This window comes from Bombina bombina, chromosome 6, assembly GCF_027579735.1.
Source record: "Bombina bombina isolate aBomBom1 chromosome 6, aBomBom1.pri, whole genome shotgun sequence".
Lineage (NCBI taxonomy): Eukaryota > Metazoa > Chordata > Amphibia > Anura > Bombinatoridae > Bombina > Bombina bombina.
This window is the reverse complement of record NC_069504.1, coordinates 535,355,532-535,377,819: the sequence shown is the minus strand read 5'-3', so window position 1 is coordinate 535,377,819 and position 22,288 is coordinate 535,355,532. Positions and strand designations below refer to the sequence as shown.

General features: G+C 37.2%; 1 protein-coding gene across 2 annotated transcripts in view; it reads right to left on the bottom strand.

The window, feature by feature from the left end:
• Positions 1–22,288, bottom strand: part of MYEF2 (myelin expression factor 2) — a 33,570-nt gene that overhangs the window by 5,913 nt on the left and 5,369 nt on the right. Inside the window, exons 2-15 of one of the 2 annotated variants that reach the window (XM_053717464.1) lie at positions 15,467–15,666; positions 14,439–14,491; positions 13,022–13,029; positions 12,661–12,754; positions 11,848–12,039; positions 11,473–11,626; positions 11,316–11,365; positions 11,169–11,232; positions 10,592–10,693; positions 10,438–10,479; positions 10,240–10,308; positions 8,931–9,002; positions 8,753–8,848; positions 1,179–1,247 (exon numbers count right to left, since the gene is read on the bottom strand). In XM_053717464.1, the coding sequence (XP_053573439.1) occupies positions 1,179–1,247; positions 8,753–8,848; positions 8,931–9,002; positions 10,240–10,308; positions 10,438–10,479; positions 10,592–10,693; positions 11,169–11,232; positions 11,316–11,365; positions 11,473–11,626; positions 11,848–12,039; positions 12,661–12,754; positions 13,022–13,029; positions 14,439–14,491; positions 15,467–15,666 (1,265 nt within the window). Of the gene's footprint in view, positions 1–1,178; positions 1,248–8,752; positions 8,849–8,930; positions 9,003–10,239; positions 10,309–10,437; positions 10,480–10,591; positions 10,694–11,168; positions 11,233–11,315; positions 11,366–11,472; positions 11,627–11,847; positions 12,040–12,660; positions 12,755–13,021; positions 13,697–14,438; positions 14,492–15,466; positions 15,667–22,288 lie in introns of those variants that run through there. The other variant, XM_053717463.1, reaches the window with a different exon arrangement.

Sequence of the window (22,288 nt, the reverse complement as noted above, 5' to 3'; positions counted from 1 at the left end):
AGATTCTTCAAGCAAGATTTTTTTTTTTTTTTTTTAAACACCTAACTTTACCACTTCCTTGCTCTAACATGGGTAAAGAGAATGACTGGGGTGGGAGGGAAGGGAGGTGATATTTAACAGCTTTGCTGTGGTGCTCTTTGCTGCCTCCTGCTGGGAAGGAGTGATATTTCCATTAGTAATTAGATCCGTGGACTCATCGTGTCAAGAAAGAAATGAAATAAATATGACACTTCTCTGCCATCCTCCTGGGACGAAAGGCAAAGAATGACTGGGGGATGAGGGAAGTGGGAGCAGTATTTAAGCCTTTGGCTGGGTTGTCTTTGCCTCCTCCTGGAGGCCAGGTTCTTATTTCCCAAAAGCAATGAATGCAGCTGTGGACTATTTCCATTTAAGAAAATATAAGTCTGTCAAAAGACCTGAGATAAGGAGGCAGTCTGCAGAAGCTTAGATACAAGGTAATCAGAGAGGTAACAAGTATATTTCTATAAGTGTTTGTTATGCAAAACCGGGGAATGGGTAATATAGGGATTATTCTTTTTAAACAATATTTTTGGTGTTTACTATCCCTTTAAGTGATATGAAACCCATTTTTTCCCTCATGATTCAGATAAAGCATGCTTTCTAATTTAATACCATTATCAATGTCTTTGTTCTCTTTTGGTATCCTCATTTGAAGGGGGAAACAGCAATGTAAGCTTAGGAGCCAGTGTTCTGACGATTTTTGCTACCCTGTCAGTGCGCATGTGCACACTTATGCCACATAGGTTGTAAAGAATGTGTGGAACGCGGTGATGTATGTGCACTCTTGTACTGACAGGGTGGCAAACTTCTAGTAGCAAGCCAACACTTTTCTGCCCATGCGCGCACCCTTGAAATGTATGCAGCTCCATGTATCACCACAATTAAAGGCGACTCAAATGTATTAACTTATGAATTTAGGGGTCACTTAATTGTGATATGGAGCAACAAATTACTATTGGACAAACTTAACTTTATGTACATGAACCAAAAAAAAAATGGGCCAGCTCCTAAGCTTACATTCCTGCAATAAAAAGAGCAAAGAAAAATAGGAGTAAATTAGAAGGTTGCTTAAAATTGCATGCTTTTTTCTAAATCATGAATGAGAATGTGTTTCATATCCCTTTAAAGGTTTTAAATTGACAGTAATGTTTAATTACCCATTCCAGATCCCATAGGACCCATTCCAGATGATGTCATTCCTCCAAACCCTCCAACCATAGCTCCACCTTAAAATATACAAAACGTACCGACATAAGACCGTTTTAAAGATTTAATTTAAAAAGTTTATAAATGCTTAACACTGCTATTCATTTGTATCTCTCAGATAATCATGCCAGTACATGAAGCAGGAAAACATAATTTATGTAAGAACTTACCTGATAAATTCATTTTTCATATTAGCAAGAGTCCATGAGCTAGTGACGTATGGGATATACATTCCTACCAGGAGGGGCAAAGTTTCCCAAACCTCAAAATGCCTATAAATACACCCCTCACCACACCCACAATTCAGTTTAACGAATAGCCAAGAAACTGCTTCAGAAGAAGAAAATATATCAAAATGGTAGAATTTAGTAAAAGTATGCAAAGAGGACCAAGTTGCTGCTTTGCAAATCTGATCAACCGAAGCTTCATTCCTAAACGCCCAGGAAGTAGAAACTGACCTAGTAGAATGAGCTGTAATTCTCTGAGGCGGAGTTTGACCCGACTCAACATAGGCAAGATGAATTAAAGATTTCAACCAAGATGCCAAAGAAATGACAGAAGCTTTCTGGCCTTTTCTAGAACCGGAAAAGATAACAAATAGACTAGAAGTCTTTCGGAAAGATTTAGTAGCTTCAACATAATATTTCAAAGCTCTAACAACATCCAAAGAATGCAACGATTTCTCCTTAGAATTCTTAGGATTAGGACATAATGAAGGAACCACAATTTCTCTACTAATGTTGTTGGAATTCACAACTTTAGGTAAAAATTCAAAAGAAGTTCGCAACACCGCCTTATCCCGATGAAAAATCAGAAAAGGAGACTCACAAGAAAGAGCAGATAATTCAGAAACTCTTCTGGCAGAAGAGATGGCCAAAAGGAACAAAAAACTTTCCAAGAAAGTAATTTAATGTCCAATGAATGCATAGGTTCAAACGGAGGAGCTTGAAGAGCCCCCAGAACCAAATTCAAACTCCAAGGAGGAGAAATTGACTTAATGACAGGTTTTATACGAACCAAAGCTTGTACAAAACAATGAATATCAGGAATAGCAATCTTTCTGTGAAAAAGAACAGAAAGAGCAGAGATTTGTCCTTTCAAGGAACTTGCGGACAAACCTTTATCTAAACCATCCTGAAGAAACTGTAAAATTCTCGGTATTCTAAAAGAATGCCAAGAAAAATGATGAGAAATACACCAAGAAATATAAGTCTTCCAGACTCTATAATATATCTCTCTAGATACAGATTTACGAGCCTGTAACATAGTATTAATCACAGAGTCAGAGAAACCTCTTTGACGAAGAATCAAGTGTTCAATCTCCATACCTTTAAATTTAAGGATTTCAGATCCTGATGGAAAAAAGGACCTTGTGACAGAAGGTCTGGTCTTAACGGAAGAGTCCACGGTTGGCAAGAGGCCATCCGGACAAGATCCGCATACCAAAACCTGTGAGGCCATGCCGGAGCTACGAGCAGAACAAACGAGCATTCCTTGGAGATTACTCTTGGAAGAAGAACTAGAGGCGGAAAGATATAGGCAGGATGATACTTCCAAGGAAGTGATAATGCATCCACTGCTTCCGCCTGAGGATCCCGGGATCTGGACAGATACCTGGGAAGTTTCTTGTTTAGATGGGACGCCATCAAATCTATTTCTGGAAGTTCCCACATTTGAACAATCTGAAGAAATACCTCTGGGTGAAGAGACCATTCGCCCGGATGCAACGTTTGGCGACTGAGATAATCCGCTTCCCAATTGTCTACACCTGGGATATGAACCGCAGAGATTAGACAGGAGGTGGATTCCGCCCAAACCAAAATTCGAGATACTTCTTTCATAGCCAGAGGACTGTGAGTTCCTCCTTGATGATTGATGTATGCCACAGTTGTGACATTGTCTGTCTGAAAACAAATGAACGATTCTCTCTTCAGAAGAGGCCAAAACTGAAGAGCTCTGAAAATTGCACGGAGTTCCAAAATATTGATCGGTAATCTCACCTCCTGAGATTCCCAAACTGCTTGTGCCGTCAGAGATCCCCACACAGCTCCCCAACCTGTGAGACTTGCATCTGTTGAAATTACAGTCCAGGTCGGAAGCACAAAAGAAGCCCCCTGAATTAAACGATGGTGATCTGTCCACCACGTTAGAGAGTGTCGAACAATCGGTTTTAAAGATATTAATTGAGATATCTTTGTGTAATCCTTGCACCATTGATTCAGCATACAAAGCTGAAGAGGTCGCATGTGAAAACAAGCAAAGGGGATCGCGTCCGATGCAGCAGTCATAAGACCTAGAATTTCCATGCATAAGGCTACCGAAGGGAATGATTGTGACTGAAGGTTTCGACAAGCTGCAATCAGTTTTAGACGTCTCTTGTCTGTTAAAGACAGAGTCATGGACACTGAATCTATCTGGAAACCCAGAAAGGTTACCCTTGTCTGAGGAATCAATGAACTTTTTGGAAAATTGATCCTCCAACCATGATCTTGAAGAAACAACACAAGTCGATTCGTATGAAATTCTGCTAAATGTAAAGACTGAGCAAGTACCAAGATATCGTCCAAATAAGGAAATACCACAATACCCTGTTCTCTGATTACAGACAGAAGGGCACCGAGAACCTTTGTAAAAATTCTTGGAGCTGTAGCTAGGCCAAACGGCAGAGCCACAAACTGGTAATGCTTGTCCAGAAAAGAGAATCTCAGGAACTGATAATGATCTGGATGAATCGGAATATGCAGATATGCATCCTGTAAATCTATTGTGGACATATAATTCCCTTGCTGAACAAAAGGCAAGATAGTCCTTACAGTTACCATCTTGAACGTTGGTATCCTTACATAACGATTCAATATTTTTAGATCCAGAACTGGTCTGAAGGAATTCTCCTTCTTTGGTACAATGAAGAGATTTGAATAAAACCCCATCCCCTGTTCCTGAACTGGAACTGGCATAATTACTCCAGTCAACTCTAGATCTGAAACACAATTCAGAAATGCTTGAGCTTTTACTGGATTTACTGGGACACGGGAAAGAAAAAAAAAATGATTAAATCAAATGCATTATCCCAAATATGAAACTGACTGTCTGAAAAATAAGGAAAGTTGAACATTCTGAGTCAAGGCAAATAAATGTTTGAATACATATATTTAGAACTTTATAAACAAAGTGCCCAACCATAGCTTCGAGTGTCACAGAAAATAAGATTTACTTACCCCAGGACACTCATCTACATGTTTGTAGAAAGCCAAACCAGTACTGAAACGAGAATCAGCAGAGGTAATGGTATATATAAGAGTATATTGTCGATCTGATAAGGGAGGTAAGAGATGAATCTCTACGACCGATAACAGAGAACCTATGATATAGACCCCGTAGAAGGAGATCACTGCATTCAAATAGGCAATACTCTCCTCACATCCCTCTGACATTCACTGCACGCTGAGAGGAAAACCGGGCTCCAACTTGCTGCGGAGCGCATATCAACGTAGAATCTAGCACAAACTTACTTCACCACCTCCATCGGAGGCAAAGTTTGTAAAACCGATTTGTGGGTGTGGTGAGGGGTGTATTTATAGGCATTTTGAGGTTTGGGAAACTTTGCCCCTCCTGGTAGGAATGTATATCCCATACGTCACTAGCTCATGGACTCTTGCTAATTACATGAAAGAAAGAATTAATGAACATTAGGTTAATATAGTAAGTGACACTCTTCCTGCTCAGAGTTTTGTATGTTCAAGTTTGGCTTTCTAGCAAAGAAAGATTAGCTCATATGGATCTCTGACCTCTCTCTATTCCATACATGCGAACTGCAAAGGCCTTACAATACCAGCTGATGCCAGCAGTGTTTTAAGAGACATTGTACAAAGATTTTCATGTTTATGAAGAGTTAATATGCATAGTTTACTTTAATTCCATCTAAGCTTTTATACTGAACCTGCACAACTACTTAGGGGGTGTATAAATAACCTGCACAACTACTTGGGGGTGTATAAATAACCCGTTGATACCATTAGGACGTTCCACACCACCTGGCTGAAAGTGAATATAAAGTAAACAATATTAGCTTAAGTCCAAAGATATGTTTAAAAAAAATTAATGAGCTTTTTTTTTTTTTAGTCATTGACAGATGACTCACCAGCAATCAATAAATAGTTGTCGTCCCCCCCAGGGCGTTCAGCCCCTTTGCAAACATGTCACTGCCCGGGGGAAAAAGGATTTGTTGATTGCAGATGAGTCTGTCAATCAATAGCTAAAGATACGAGCTGAACCTTTGGTCACCATATTCAGAGATATTTCACTAGAATTGCTATAAGGATACTAAAGATTTTATGAATGAAAGTCTCATTCATTCATTCATTTTTTTTTTAAAACTTCTATCGTTTGACTTTAGCTAATATCGTTTACTATACATTCACTTTAAATGCCTTTAGGACAACATAGAACGTCAACTTTTACGGTGTCCTGCTCCCTTCTGCGTGCAAATGCCGATTGATCCAACTATGGAACGTGCCAAGCAATGCAGGCAGTCCCCCAGGACCCAATCAGCAAGGTTTTTGAAGCACATGATCCCAACTAGTGCACACTCCTTACCCTACACCGATATTCTACAACAAAATATACGAAGAGAACAATGCTAAATGTAATAGCATGATTTATCCAAGTTTAATATTGAATTTCAGAACTCCAAATAGCACTAGCTGCACTTCAGAATTTTGACCAGTGGAGCGCCCTCAGTTTTTAAGCAATTTTCTCCAATTCTGCTCAACAATGCAGATTGGTATATATACACACTGTCCCTTTTTTAAAGGAGACATGACTGGCATGGTAGTCTTCTCCCATATATGTATCGTGTAGCAAATTATAGTATCTCACAAAATTGATTACACCCCTCACATTTTTGTAAATATATCTTTTAATGTGACAAGACTGAAGAAATGACACTTTGCGACAAAAGTAGTGAGTGTACAGCCTGTATAACAGTGTAAATTTGCTGTCCCCTCAAAATAACTCCGCCATTAATGTTGAAATCGTTGGCAACAAAAGTGAGTACACCCTTAAGTGGAAATGTCCAAATTGGGCCCAATTAGCCATTTTCCCTCCCCGGTGTCATGCGACTCTTTAGTGTTACAAGGTCTCAGGTGTGAATGGGGAGCAGGTGTGTTAAAAATTTGATGTTATCGCTCTCTCTTACTGGTCACTGGAAGTTCAACATGGTACCTAATGGCAAAGAAATGAGGATCTTAAAGAATTGCTGCTCTATATAAAGATAGCCTAGGCTATAAGAAGATTGCCAAGACCCTGAAACTAAGCTGCAGCACGGTGGGCAAGACCATACAGCGGTTTCTCAGGACAGGTTCCACTCATAACAGGCCTTACAATGGTCGATCAAAGAAGTTGAGTGCATGTGCTCAGTGTCCTATCCAGAGGTTGTCTTTGGGAAATAAACTTATGAGTGCTACCAGCATTGCTGCAGTGGTTGAAAGGGTGTGTATGTGGGGGGGAGCCTCTTCTAAACATGATACACAAGAAAGCCCACAGTTTGCTGAAGACAAGCAGACTAAGGACATGGATTACTGGAACCATGTCCTGTGGTCTGATGAGACCAAGAAACTTATTTGGTTCACATGGTGTCAAGAGTGTGTTGCAGCAACCAGGTGAGGAGTACAAAGAGAAGTGTGCCTTGCCTACAGTCAGGCATAGTGGTGGGAGCGTCATAGTCTGGGCCTGCACGAGTGCTGCCAGCACTGGGGAGCTACAATTCATTGAGGGAACCATGAATGCCAACATATACTGTGACATACTGAAGTGGAGCAGGATCCCCTCCCTTCAGAGATTGGGCCGCAGGGCAGTATTCCAACATAATGACCCCAAACACCTCCAAGACGGCCACTGCCTTGCTAAAGAAGTTGAGGGTAAAGGTGATGGACTGGCCAAGCATGTCTACAGATCTAAACCCTATTGGGATCTTCAAACCAAAGGTGGGGGGGGGGTGCAAGGTCTTTAACATCCACAAGCTCCGTGATGTCGTCATGGAGGAGTGGAAAACGACTCCAGTGGCAACCTGTGTAGCTTTGGTTAACTCCATTCCATGCCCAAGAGGAGTAAGGCAGTACTGGAAAATATTGACCCTTTGTGTCCAATTTGGACATTTCCACTTAGGGGTGTACTCACTTTTGTTGCTTACGGTTTAGACATTAATGGCTGTGTTTTATTTTGAGGGGACAGCAAACTAAAACTGTTATACAGGCTGTACACTCACTATTTTACATTGTAGTTAAGTGTCATTTCTTTAGACTAGTCACATGAAGATATAAAATTTACAAAAATGTGAAGGGTGTACTTAATTTTGTGAGATACTGTATATATTGAGGATTATTAGTTATCTTTTTTATAAAACTTGTATTGCTCAAGTTTAGATAATCCAGTCTGGATACAATTGTTTAAAAAGCTTAATTTTTTTTTTCTTTTTTAAATTCAAAGAAAGTGCATCAATCTTTAGTATTCTATCCAAACCCTAACTGCCAATGTATATGTTCTTAAATTAACAGTCAAATGGTTATTGTTTAAAAAAAATAAAAATAATAATAAACGCCTTTACTAGCCATTCCCCAGCTTTGAACAACCAACAGTTATATTATTGTACTTTATAACATTGAAACCTCTAAATTCCTGCCAGTTTCTAAGCCACTATATAGACAGTCTCTTATCACACGCTTTTTTTTGCTTTTCACAACAGGAGACTGCAAGTTCATGTGGGCCATAAAAACATTGTACTCACGCCCGGGGAGTACAGAGTCAACACAGCAGTCCCCAGTGAAGCCCCCCCCAAAGTATGTAACACATACTGCAAACCAAATACCTCATTTAGGCAATATGCAGCATTTTAAAATCTTGGTTAGATTTTGCATTTGGGCCACTCTAGGGAGCATGTGACTAACTTTTTACACAAAAACCATGGTGTTTAACGTCCTTTAAAAAGGGACTAGTCCAAAAAAACAACTCATGATTCAGAAAAGGCATGCCATATTAAACTTACTAATTTACTTCTATCATTATATGGTAATTTCTAAGCCATTGAAGGCCGCATTCTCAGTGCATTTTGCAAGTTTTTCAACAGATAGAAAGCACTAGTTCATGTGTGTGACAGATAACATTGTGCTCCCTCCCGTGGAGTTATGAGTCAGCACTGACTGGCTAAAATGCAAGTAAGCCAAAAGAACTGAAATAAAAGGGGCAGTCTCCAGAGACTTAAATACAAGATAACCACAGAAGTAAACAAGTATACTAATATAACTGTTAGTTATGCAAACCTGAGGAATGGGTATTAAAAAGTGTGTGTGTGTGTCTCAAAATTCCATCCTCTCAACCCTGTAGGATACAACAGTTTATCATGCCACATCTTTGTGGTTATGCACAATAGAATGACATTTTCTATAAAAATGTTATGCATGATCTCAATATACATACGTTGGTTAAAATGCATGTCATATTTAAAATGTTTGTAATAAAATCAACTCACTCATTCCTCCAAAGGAGTCCCCAAAGCCACGATTTAAGCCAATTTCGCTTCGCCCAAAATCTCTGTCTATACCGCCTATTCCGCCACGTAACATGTCTGAAGTAAACAATTTTATTTATCAAATTCTCACTCAATTCATGTTTAAAATGTTATTAACATTTACGTTAAACATGCTTACCTCCCATACTGCTCGCTATGCCCCCCATTCCAGTACCAAAACTGCCTCTGTAGTCATCCATACCACCCATTCCTACAATGGAGAAAAATATTAGAAGCATAATATAAAACTGTAATTAATGTGGGGTCTATGTATAAAGTAATTAAGGGTTGTAATATAGGCATATATCCAAATTGACATTTTAGTATTATCCTTGACACCAAGTATCTGCTAACAGATCCTCCTTTAGAATCCGAATGCAGACGCTCATGGCTCTTTTTGGAGCCATATTTATTCTTGTGAAAGTTCAACACACTAAGATCTGTGCAAACCCAGATAATGTGTTACTTTCACAAGAATAAATCCAGCTCTGAAAAAAAAGCAATGAGCGTCACTGCCTTCTGCTTTCGGATCCTATCGTACAATCCAAATACACATCCCTATTTGACACTTTAGATCATTTTTACTTGTAAAAAAAAAAAAAAAAAAAAAAAACCATGTAAAATTCTTACCCTGCAACAGGCTACACCGATTGCTTGATCAGTGATAAGAGTTAAAGGGACATAATACTCATATGCTAAATCACTTGAAACTGATGCAGTATAACTAAAAAGCTGACAGGAAAATATCACCTGAGCATCTATGTAAAAAAGGAAAATATTTTACCTCACAATCTTCTCAGCTCAGCAGCGTACGTTCTGTGTATAAAGTTATACTCTGCTGCAGGTTAAAAAAATATAAAAAAAAATGAAGAAATGAACAGCAGCCAATCAGCATCAGCAGTGCTGAGGTCAAGAACTTACTGTGATCTCATGAGATTTCATAGTAAGCTTCCTTTACCTGATTGGTGAAATATGAGAGTTCACGAGGCTCATCCTTTCAGCTGTCCCAGGACAGACACTCTAAAATGCTGCTTAGAAATCCTTTACAATGGGAGGTGGCTACTGAGGAACTTTTGAGGTAAAATCTCTTTTTTTACATAATGTTGAGATATTTTCTAGTCAGCTTTTTACAGCTATGCTGCATCACTTTCAAGTGTTTCAACATTTGGGTATTATGGCCCTTTAATTTAGCTCTGACTACTCTAAATAAGATACAAGAAGATTTGTGAGCGTTGTCACTGGACTGTGAAACCATGCTAAATTTGTTTTTAAATGCTTTTCTAACATTTACTTAGGATGCAGGTATTTTATTATGTAGTGCAAAATAGTTTAATTTAAAGAAAATCAATGTCCCTTTAACAGAGGCACAAAGCGAGGCAGTTTGACTTTTCTAGCATCAGTCTATTAAGAATTAAAACTTCTAGCTTTATATATAGACCCCATCATACCTGCCATTCTGCTCATGCCACTAATTCCTGCCATGTTATTAACTCCTTCCAAGCCCCCAAATCCACCAGCTATTTAAAAAAAATAAACAACAAATAGTAAAAGTGCAAGACATCAATTGTTTAATCTTACTTTAAAAAAAAAAAGAAAAAAAAAAAAAAGAAGTTAAATCTTACACATGTAAAAGCAGTAAAGCTTACCTCCCATTCTATTCATGCCTCCAAAACCAGGCCCGTCAATACCTTCAAAATAAAAATTTCATGCTAAAGTCAGTCTACAAAAGTAGTATTGTTTAATACGACCAATGTTTTTCAGCATAGAAAAAAAAATAAAAAAAATAAATAAAGTACTTGCCTCCTGGACCCATGTTTCCAATTCCACTTCCCAGGCTAATTTGAGCAGCATTAATTGGTTGTCCACCAGGTCCAAGCCCCATTCCAATACCACCAAGACCACCTTACATAAAAAAAAAAATAATTAATGGCTTTTTATTTTGAAACTGGTAGAAGGAGCGAGCTACATTCAGTTAAATGGCGTTACTGGGTGCCCTGTGATTAGACAGTACACCCACAAACGCTTTTAAAAACCAAGATCCAATCAGAAGACCCTGGAGAGGAGACCAGGTAAGCGCAACTGATAGCAAAAATCTCTCCACGCTTTTGAAAGCTGCCACTAAGAGATTATATATTTTTCCCCCCTTCTCAATTTATTCATACACACACCCCGCCAAAATGAATTGTCAAATGTTTTGCAACCAATGGTAGTAGAATAAAAAAAAAAAAAAAATAAAACCAGGTTTCGTTGGAATCATGTTTGTTTTAGAAATATTTTGTTGAAAACATTCTAGCTCCAAAATCTTGATGGTATGGAAAATAACTTTGGAAACCTAGTATTTTAGCTCCTTAAATTAATTTTTTTTTCAAATACTTACGAGGTAACTGAGGTGCTTTAGATTCCATTGCATGGAAATCATCATGGGGAATAGATTTGTCATCCTTAAAAACAGACATTGATTAAAAACAGTGACAAGTGTAAAGTTGTTTATAAATAAAGCAGCTTCCTAAGACTAACACCTTACCATTTTGACATGCATGATTCGGTCAAATAAATATTGACCATTAAACATAGCTGGAAATAAGTTTAAGGAAAGTGGCTGTAAGGATCTACAGGAACTTTCAGGGTTTTCATTATACACTGAAATTCTCCCCCCCCCCTCTCCCCACACAAAAGGATACAAATAGCTTGCACAGCTTCAAATGCTTGTTCAAATGTGACTGTTCCCATTCCACGGCTTTTGCCATCTTTATCCTCTTTGATATCCGCTCTCTTCACATTTCCAGCAATGCTAAATACTTCTTTCAGTTTCTTCCAGCCAACTTTGAAATCAAGCTAAAAGAAAACATAATTCCAAGTTTAAAAACAGTGTAATGTATTATCTGCTTTACTTGTATTCTAAAAACAAAAATGTTACATGCTAGCTTCATTTTTTATTTTTTGGGGCTTTTTCTATTAATATAGAACTACAAATGTAACAGCAAGAACATATTTCCAGCCACCTAGCTACTACTGCCCTTAGGTAGCATGGAAATTTTTCCCACCCCCTTACTTACATTAGCAACAAAGATAGTTGTTCCAAGACGTCCAGCACGCAATGCACTGATTATTTCGGGTGGGATGTTCGGATTATTAAGAATTGAAGGAGGAAGATTAATTAAACTATGGCCCATATCAGTGTTATGTCCGCCAGAAAACTGTGCTCCTCCACGCTGCAGAGCCCTTCTAGCATGCTCACCATCTTGATCCTAGAAAAAAAAAAAAAACCTGTTATTGTAGCATATGTATATGTATATATATATATATATATATATAAAAAAAAATATATAACTAGTATTTATAATCATAAACCTTCACTTTGTTCAGGGGTTTTCAAAACAGTCCTCAGGTCTCCCTGACCTAACAAATTTTCAGGATTGCCGTCAGTGAGCTCATGTTAATAACCATTTACAAAACAGCTGATTATTACTGTGCTCTAGTTCAGATTTCCTGAAAATCTTGGCTGTTGAGAGGCACAGGGACTGGAGATGAAAAACCCTGATCTAGTCAATCTTTCATCAAAAAACAAAACAAAAAAACACAACCCATGCAAGCACCCCTAAAGGCAATTTCACTTGTGTATCCTACTGTTGACCTTGTTAAAATCCTTCACAGAAAGAACAATGGCACACACTGGATTACTGACCAAGCAGAAAAAGCTAACTGAAAGCTAGAAATAAGCCAAACTGTTTAAAAGGCAACTATACCACAAGAAAATGCAGATTACTAAAGATAAGATTTTGATATGCTTGTCATTGAAAAGTTTGAAGCGATTTGAACAATACTATATACCAATTATCTATACACTTGCATACAAATCCAGATCTTACCGTTTTAACATTAAGAGGTCTCCCATTAAGATCATGTTTGTTCATCACTTCGAAAGCTTTTTTAACAGACTCCATCTCCTTGAACTCCACAACTCTAATAACAAAAATGTGAAGTTATTTAAAACACAGTTAGCTTTATTGGGTTATCTACAGCTTTGAGATGAAACTATTTTTGTTTTAAACAAATGGAAATACTAGTAAAAATGTATCTTTACGTGTTTTTGGAAGCACATTGATATAGTTCAAAGCTTTATTATTCATGTGTGGATACAAACATGTATTTCTTGCAACTCCCAGTTTAGTTTTAAAATAGTTTCTACCATTTGTTTTTTAAAAAATAAATAAATATAAAGACACTTACCCACAGCCCTGTATGGTCAACAGCACATGTGAAAAGGAGGGGGGGGGGGGGGGGGGGGAGGAGGAGAGAGAAATGAAATAGAAGAAAAATAAATTAAAATGTGGTGTTAACATTCCTTTGCTTTTTTTATTATTTTTTAATTTCAATGGAGAATGACCCTCAAATTGACTTTATTTTCAACATAAACATGCATTTCATATCCTGATGAACCAAATTCACCAGTGATAGGTCTTCCAAAACCACAATCAATCCAATGTAAAATTTGAGTGTTTTCCAAAAGCATTATCTTGGCATTTTGTTTTGAAAGTCTTGGTTTTGACTGGTCAAACTCCCTTTAAAAATGTAACATTTAAGTCAAGCCTTAGAACACTAGTAAATGGCAAGTTTACAAAAACAATTAATACAGGTCTCGACAAATCCAGCAAGCCATCATTTTAAAATTATCCTAAAGGCTTGAATACAAAATACATTTGCCATGTGCAACTCTTAAAGTGAATGTAAACTTTAATGAATAAGTGCCTGGTATCTAAAAAAAAAATACTCTAAAAAGATGGGCACTTTCATTCATTAAACTTTACATTGAAGCTTTATTTTAAAAATACTTACCTTTTCTTTATGAAAAGCAGACTGAGGCGATCCTCCGCCCACAGGAGCTGAGGATCGCCGGTCTGCTTTTGATAAAAAAAAAAAAAAATTCAATGTAAAAGTTTAATAAATGAAAGTGCCCCTGTTTAAGAGTATTTATAGATACCGGGCACTTATTAAACTTTACATTCACTTTAATATAACATTTGTCAACCCCTGGATTAAATGTATATATTGCACACAAAAAAAAATTTTTTATAAAATCCCCCCCCCACCCAAAATACAGCATCAAGTGAGCAGCCTATGTCTATACATTAAGACATTGCATGTGATGAATTACTAACTTGTCTCAAGTTTAAGCATTAAACAATGTATTCAGTTTATTTAAAATCAAGCTCCATACTTCAAAATGTTCACAGCACTGACTCTTGAGCAGCCCTGCAAACCACAAGTAGTTCATGATGAGACAAATACAGTACAATCCCAATATTACTGTAAATTTTGCCAGCAATTTTAGCAAATTTTTATGTTAGACAGGAATGCAGAACACATTACAGACATCTGCATTGATCTTTTAGCAGAAATCTTACAAGAATTGAGAAAGCTAAGGTTTAAAAACCAATAAAAATGCAGTTAGTCACTTCCAACTTAATTTAATTTGGATGAAAGCATAGTAGTCTGGGAGCCTTCAAAACATTACTGCAATTCAGAATTAAATAAAAACTTACTTCCCAAAACTTGTACAGGTTAAAAAAAAAAAAAAAAAAAAAAAAAAAAAAAATTTGCCAAGGTTCTTTTACACCTCAAGCAATTTGACGCCCACGGCACTTACCCTTGATTTGCCTTCAGCATCCTTAAAGAGCTCCACGTATGTTACCTCACCAACTACATAAGACATACAAAGGGAAATACCAAGAGACAAAAGCATTTAAACACCGATTATCTTTCTTTACTGTGCCCTTTCGCACAACTCTACACAGCCTATTATTCACCAACAATCAAAACCAGACCAACATACCTCCTGTCAATGGCTACATAATTTAGTAAGTTTGCAGAAATATAAGCAGCCACATTATCAAGAGCAATACAAACTACCAAATTATAACCTTATTCTGCAGATAATATTTTGGCCAGTATGATGTAGTTGGTGAACAAAGTCAGTTACAATGCAATTCACTTATCCAACTTGTTAGATCAACTTTATAAAACGTTTTCATCTGACTGACAACAACTGTTTTAAGGTGACTTTCTACCTGAATGTATTCAATAGTAAAGTTGCCTTACAAAATGTACAAGTCATGTTTTACAGCAAGCTACAAACAGGAAGATGCAATGAATAAAAACCAATCAAATAGTCATGTCACCTTACAACAGATACACCAAGGACAGTTACAAACATGTTAACGAAATGCCATAAAACCAAAATTTACATTTTGGATATAAACAATTTCCAAATAGAGAAACCTTAAAATTGTGCTTTTCCTGACAATTTTGGAAAGATCAGACACTTAAATGTAATAGAGCCGAACAACTGCAACAGTAGCAGGCAAGTAAAGGAAACTACAAAAACAGGATCGTTGGCAATATAGCAATGCAGCAAATATTAACTGCTACATTTATTCACAGTATAGAAGTCATCATAAACCAATTTAATTTCATTCATAAATATACTATGCTGCTTAAATTTTTATCTGAAGGAATCTACAAGCAAACCATGATATGCATATTCTAGGTACTAAAAATCTGACATAACACGTTAAAAAGGCAAATAACTAATCTATAAAGGCTGAAACTTGATCTGATGGAAAGATTAGAGAAGCAAGGGGTTATGATAAGAACAGGTTAACAGTCATAATTTACCTTTTTCTCTCATTAGATCTTTGATGGCTTGCCATTTCATATCATAAGGAATGTTGCTGATGAACACTCTGTTACGACTCTGAGCCTTCTTCTCTCCCATGCCTGAATTCTTATCTTTTCCATATGGATGAAACCTATTATTCTTCCTGTTTCCACCGCTTTTCTCTTTAAGAGAAGATTTCTCCTCTTTTGTAGACCCACTTAAAAAAAAAAAAAAATTATTTTTATTTTTTTATGTACAATTACTGAAAACATTTTATAATGTAAATGCAAATTACAGCATGTAATATAGTATTAGGATGTCACGTTAAAGGGGCATAAGTCAAAATGAAAGTATTGCGATATAGATAGAAAAAAATGTCCTTTGCTCTTTTGGTATGCTTTGTGAAAAGCATATTTACAGAGCAGCAGCGGCTCACCAGATGTGTTCAACTTGCTCCTGAGTAGTGTATTGCTGCTCTGGAGTCAATGTTAAAAGGGGACATAAAACACCAAGTTTATCTTTAGCGATTCAGATAGAACATACAATTTTAAACAAATTTCCAATGTACTTCTAGTATCAAATGTTTTTCGCTTGTTATTTCTTGAAAAGCAGGAAGGTAAGTTCAGGAGCGTGTGCATGTCTGCAGCACTATACGGCAGCAGTCTTGCAAAAATGTTGGCAGCACTATTTTCTATCTAGATATCTCCAAAATAAAAAAAATAAAAAAAAAACATGAACACAAGGCAAATTTGACAATAGAAGTAAAAAAAATTAATTGTATTCTCTATCTGAATCAAAAGAAAAATTTGGTGTTTGTGTCCCTTTAACCGTGTTCATTTGTAAGGGTTAAAACAAACTTATATGCAAGCAACAATGCAATTATAAAAAGCTCTAACATACAAAAGCATTTTCTTGTTTTGCACTTGCAGATGCTCTGACCTTAAAGGGATATACAACTATTTAGCGTATTCTATGACCCAAAGCTCATTTACATGTATGTTTTGTCTGCAACTTAACTGCTCCCAATTTTGTGCCGTCCCAAGTTTTTTTTCCTGACTTTTTGCATGTTAAAGTGCCATAAAACAGATTGAGATCTGTGTATAGCCTAAAAGGGCCAATTTAAAACTTTGCATAAAAAAAAAAAAAAAAAAAAAAAAAAAAAAAAAACACACCCTTCTGCTATCAGTGACTAATTCCCTGTGTCATTAATAAGTGTTACTGCCCGTGTCAGTAATTAGTGTTACTGTCAATGAGTCCTGTCCCATGTCAGTGCTGCCATCAGTGTGCTCCCCACCCTCTTACATATATTTAATCACAAACAAATCTGTACCTCCTATGACTATCTCTACATGATCTTTCCTCTCTATGATCATAGCTCTATGGTCCGGTGAGAGTAAGAGGTTGCGAGCAGTAAAGAGGTGTGATATAGCGGCAGGGTACACTGACAACAGCAGTGTCACAGGAGGCACACTTATAGTAATACTGACAGAAGCACTAACACCAACTACTAAAAGTGATACAGGAGCAGGATATACTGATAGCAGCAGTGGCACGGCTCTAGGGAGGCTCAGACTTTGCAGGTTACTATCCTCCTTGTAACATGCTTCAATACAATAGGCACATTGCGCATGCGCAAAAGCCGGTTACAACGCTAGAAAAATTAGAGATCACAAGAGCTGATGTCACTAATGACGAAAAAGGGGAGAGGCTTAACGGACATTTTGAAACGGCTGCGGCGCGAACAGTAAGTTATTTTACTGGCAAACACAGTATATTAGAAAACTGGGCTAGATTGGTAAAGGATAATTAATGGGAAGTTTATATGTATAACTTACCAACACTGGGCTCCCCTGGCTGCGCACAAAGCAGCAACTTCCCTCACTCCAATTTTTTTTTAAAACATGGCTCTAACCAACTAGAGAATGAACATACATCATAAATTTGAAAGAACGCGTTCCCCTATTATCAGGGGTGTCCAAACTTTGCTCTCCAGAGGTTTTGGAACTACATTTCCCATGATGCTCAGCTAGATAAAATGCTGGCTGAGCATCATCGGAAATGTAGTTCCAAAACCTCTGGAGAGCAAAGTTTGGACACCCCTGCCCTATATCCTGCGCAAGTCATAGCCGGCTGATATATATACTGCCGTATATATTACGAATCCACAAGGGAATAGAGACAGCGAGGTCCAATTTTGTATATGGACATTGTGTCAAATTTTGATTAACAATCTGCAGTAAATAGAAGGGGACAGAAGTGCCACATGGCCCAATATTGTTGGAAGTATTTTGAAAAGATAAATGTGAGGATTGCACTCACATGGGATAAGACACCCCTAGTGGTATAGATGGAGCAATCTGGGATCAATAGCAGTCACCCAGAAGACTGACCTCCGATGAATGTTGCCAACATTTTTAACCTTTTAAATAAAGTTTTACTACTTACCACTTGCTGCCCGTTATCTACCATTTAAATCTTAAATCCGTTATTGGACTACTGAGAGTTCCTGAATGCCGGTGATTAAGTCTACTGGGTGAGCACATTGATCGCAGCTTGCCTCTGTAGCACCAAGGGAGGTGCTCCATCAAATGTAAGTGCATTTTATATATTTTATTATTCATTCGCAAAACTAGGTCATATAGGCACCCTCTTGTGCTTTGTATTGTCCTCTATAGATTACAACACATTCATCAAAGGTCAGTCTTCTATTGGTGTAGATGGAGCAATCTGGGGTCAATAGCAGTCACCCAGGAGTGTCTTATCCCATGGGAGTGCAATCACCACATTTATCTTTTCAAAATACTTCCAACAATATTAGGCTGTGGGGCGCTTCTGTCCCCTTCTAGTTACTGCAGATTACTGATCCTGGGTCGCGGCCTTGATCCTCTACAGATAGCTGCCTTGATTGTGCCAACTTACTCACCTAAACTGATACCATCTATGAGTCACCTAAGCACTTATTTCTATGCTTTTTTAGTTAATCCTCTGAGGACTTTTGTCATTTCTAATTACATACACTTTTTGTATTTTATTCACCACTGTATATATTGATACATTAGTGTCATTAATACCTACTTAGTGACTCACTGTCACAACTGCTCATTAATTACTATTGTACACATTAAGGATGCCCCCTATTATTTTTCAGCATTTTGATTAATACCACTGGGACAAAAAACAAACAAACAAAAAACAAACAAACACACACAATTGTCTTTGTGGGCGGCCAGGGGAGCCTTGAGTTGGTAAAATATTTAAAACGTTTCCAAAGCGCATTTGCATCAATAGATATTATAAAAATGCTTCAAGAGCAAACTTTTACTTTAAGTAAAAAAGGTTGTGTAATGTTTACTGTCCCTTTAACCAATAACTGCAAAACAGACTACTTTATACTAACTTATGACCATGGCTAGCCTTCTCAATGGACAAAAAGCCCAGATTGGTTTCTCCAAATAACGCAAATAGCATACTATAGCGCTGCGGAACTTGGCGCTCTACAAATAACCGATAAATGCTGTGGAGATTGACTAATTGGCCGATATGTTATTCTATAGCTGCACAACAAATATGTCTTGCAATTACAAGGTGTTTACTGTCCCTTTAATGCATCACTTGCAATCCCCTATGGTTGTTTTGCAGGGAGTTACTTTAAAGGGACACTCAATCAAAATTAAAAACTCATTATTCAGATAGAGCATGCCATTTTAAACATCATTCCAATTTACTTCCAATTAACAAAATCTTTATATTTAAACGTTTTGAGTCACCAGCTCCTACTAATCATGTGCAAGAATAAGTGTGTATGCATTTGTGATTGGCTGAAGGCTGTCACATGGTACAGGGGAGTGGAGAAAAAAAAAAAAAACGAGATAGAGATATAGATAGTAGACACTAAATTATATAATTACCCTTTAATGTTATACATTTCGCCATTCCTCCTGCAACGCATAGTCTATTTTCTGTGTAAAATTATGAATAATGCTGTAGCCAATCGCATCGCGCCCACTTTGGCGTCAAAACAGGGGCGTTAACTTGGACGCAAAATAGACTATGCGTTGCAGAAGGAGGAATGGCGAAATGTATAACATTAAAGGGTAATTATATAATTTAGTTTCTACTATATAGAGAAAATATATATATATATATATATATATATATATATATATATATATATATATATATATATATATATATATATATATATATATATATATATATATATATATATATTAGACACTAAATTATATAATTACCCTTTAATGTTATACATTTCGCCATTCCTCCTTCTGCAACGCATAGTCTATTTTCTTTGTAAAATTATGAATAATGCTGTAGCCAATCGCATCGCGCCCACTTTGGCGTCAAAAACAGGGGCGTTAACTTGGACGCAAAATAGACTATGCATTGCGGTTGGAGGAATGGCAAAATGTTTAACAAAATGCCGAAAAAGTCTGCGCCAAGAATGACAATAAATTGAAGCATTTTCAGCCCCCGCAAGCCTAACAGCCCACAGGGAAAAAAGTCAATTGAAACAATTTTTAAGGTAAGAAAAAAAAAATGATCATATGCATTATCCCAAATAATGAAACCGACTGTCTGAAATAAGGAATATTGATCATCCTGAATCATGGCAAATATAAGTTTAAAGACATATATTTAGATCTTTATAAATAAAGTGCCCAACCATAGCTTAGAGTGTCACAAAAAAAAAAAAAAAATAAGACTTACTTACCCCCAGGACACTCATCTACATATAGTAGATAGCCAAACCAGTACTGAAACGAGAATCAGTAGAGGTAATGGTATATAAGAGTATATCGTCGATCTGAAAAGGGAGGTAAGAGATGAATCTCTACGACCGATAACAGAGAACCTATGAAATAGATCCCGTAGAAGGAGACCATTGAATTCAAAATAGGCAATACTCTCTTCACATCCCTCTGACATTCACTGCACACTGAGAGGAAAACTGGGCTCCAGCCTGCTGCGAAGCGCATATCAACGTAGAATCTAGCACAGACTTACTTCACCACCTCCACGGGAGGCAAAGTTTGTAAAACTGAATTGTGGGTGTGGTGAGGGGTGTATTTATAGGCATTTTGAGGTTTGGGAAACTTTGCCCCTCCTGGTAGGAATGTATATCCCATACGTCACTAGCTCATGGACTCTTGCTAATTACATGAAAGAAAGTAATAATTTTGATGGATGAAAGTGCCCATCATTTACTTTTTATTACAAATATTGTTGAGAAAATCGTTTAAGTTTCCAATCACTTTAAAATGGGAGACTACTTGAAAATGTTAAAAAAATAAGATAATCCCCTTTGTTACTCATTCCTCAGTTTTGCAAAACCAACACATTAATACACATTTTACCTCTGATTACCTTGTATCTAAGCCTCTGCAGACTGCCCCCTTTCCTCAGTTCTTTTGACAGACCTGCATGCTAGCCAACCAGCACTGACTCAACTCCATAGGAGTGAGAACTAGGTTATCTATATGGTACACATGAACTAGCAGTTTCTTACTGTGAAGAACTGTCAAAATGCACTGAGATAAGAGGTAGTCTTCAAGGGCTTAGATATTAGCATACGAGGCCTACCTAGGTTTAACTTTAAACAATGAACAAGAAAACAAAGCAAATTTGATAAAAGTAAATTGGAAACTTGTTTAAAATTGCATGCCCTATCTGAATCGTGAAAGTTTACTTCACGTTCATTTAAAGAGCTCTCAGGAGTGGCGAGTGTACTGCTGTACTTGCAGCAGACACCCTTTTCCTGGCCATTTCCTGTGCTTGACCCTATTCTGCTGTCCAGATGTTCAAGCAGAACCAGGTGAAGATATGCCGGTTTTCTGTGATAAAAACAAAGTCTAGAAAAAGATCAAAGTCCAATTACTCGAAATGATTGACCATTTTTCCTTGAAAAAAAAATTAAATTATACTTGATGCATTTTTAATTTTCTATCTGGCTCCTATTTTAAATGTCCACTATGGAAGCATCATTTGATTAAAGGAATAGTCTAGTCAAATTTAAACTTTCAAGATTCAGATAGAGCAGGCAATTGTATGCAAGTTCTAATTTACTCATTATCAATTAGTTGAAAAAGCAAGAAAGTATAAGCATAGGAGCCGGTCCATCTTTGGTTTAGCACCTGGGAAGCACTTTCTGATTAGTGGCTACATTTAGACATAAATCAGCAAGCTCTAACCAGGCGCTGAACCACAAATGGCTTTATTACATTCAAATTAAGATAGCGAGAGAAGGGGAAAAAAAAAAAAAATATATAGGAGTAAATTAGAAAGTTCCTTAAAATTACATGCTCTGAATCATGAAAGTTTAATCTTGACTAAAATATTCCTTTAACATTTTTGCATTAAAGTGAAGGTCAATTTAATTCAAAACAAGGGCACTTTAATTCATCAAAATTGACATTTCACTTACCTTTCAATCCTGACAGACGCTGCGCTTCCTCCGCTCGTCGCAAGCCCTCTTCCCAGGTCCAAAATGACGAATCCAGCTTCCTCCAATAACAGCGTTGCCTCAGGCCATGCCCCCCCCTCCCGGGGGGAAAGCTGTGATTGGAGTAAGCCAGGTTCGTCATTTGATGTAAGAAGAGGCTTCCTACGGCCGGGGGTAATTGTTGGAGCGGCTCTCAGGATTAAAAAAAAAAAAAAAAAAAAAAAAAAGTTTTATAAGAAAACAAGTGAAATGTCAATTTTGATTAATTAAAATGCCCATGTTTTTAATAGGATTATTAAAAAACTGGCACTAATACATCGAAATTAACCTTCACTTTAAACAGCCCCAAGGCAGAACATGCTGTCATCGCAGAAAATAC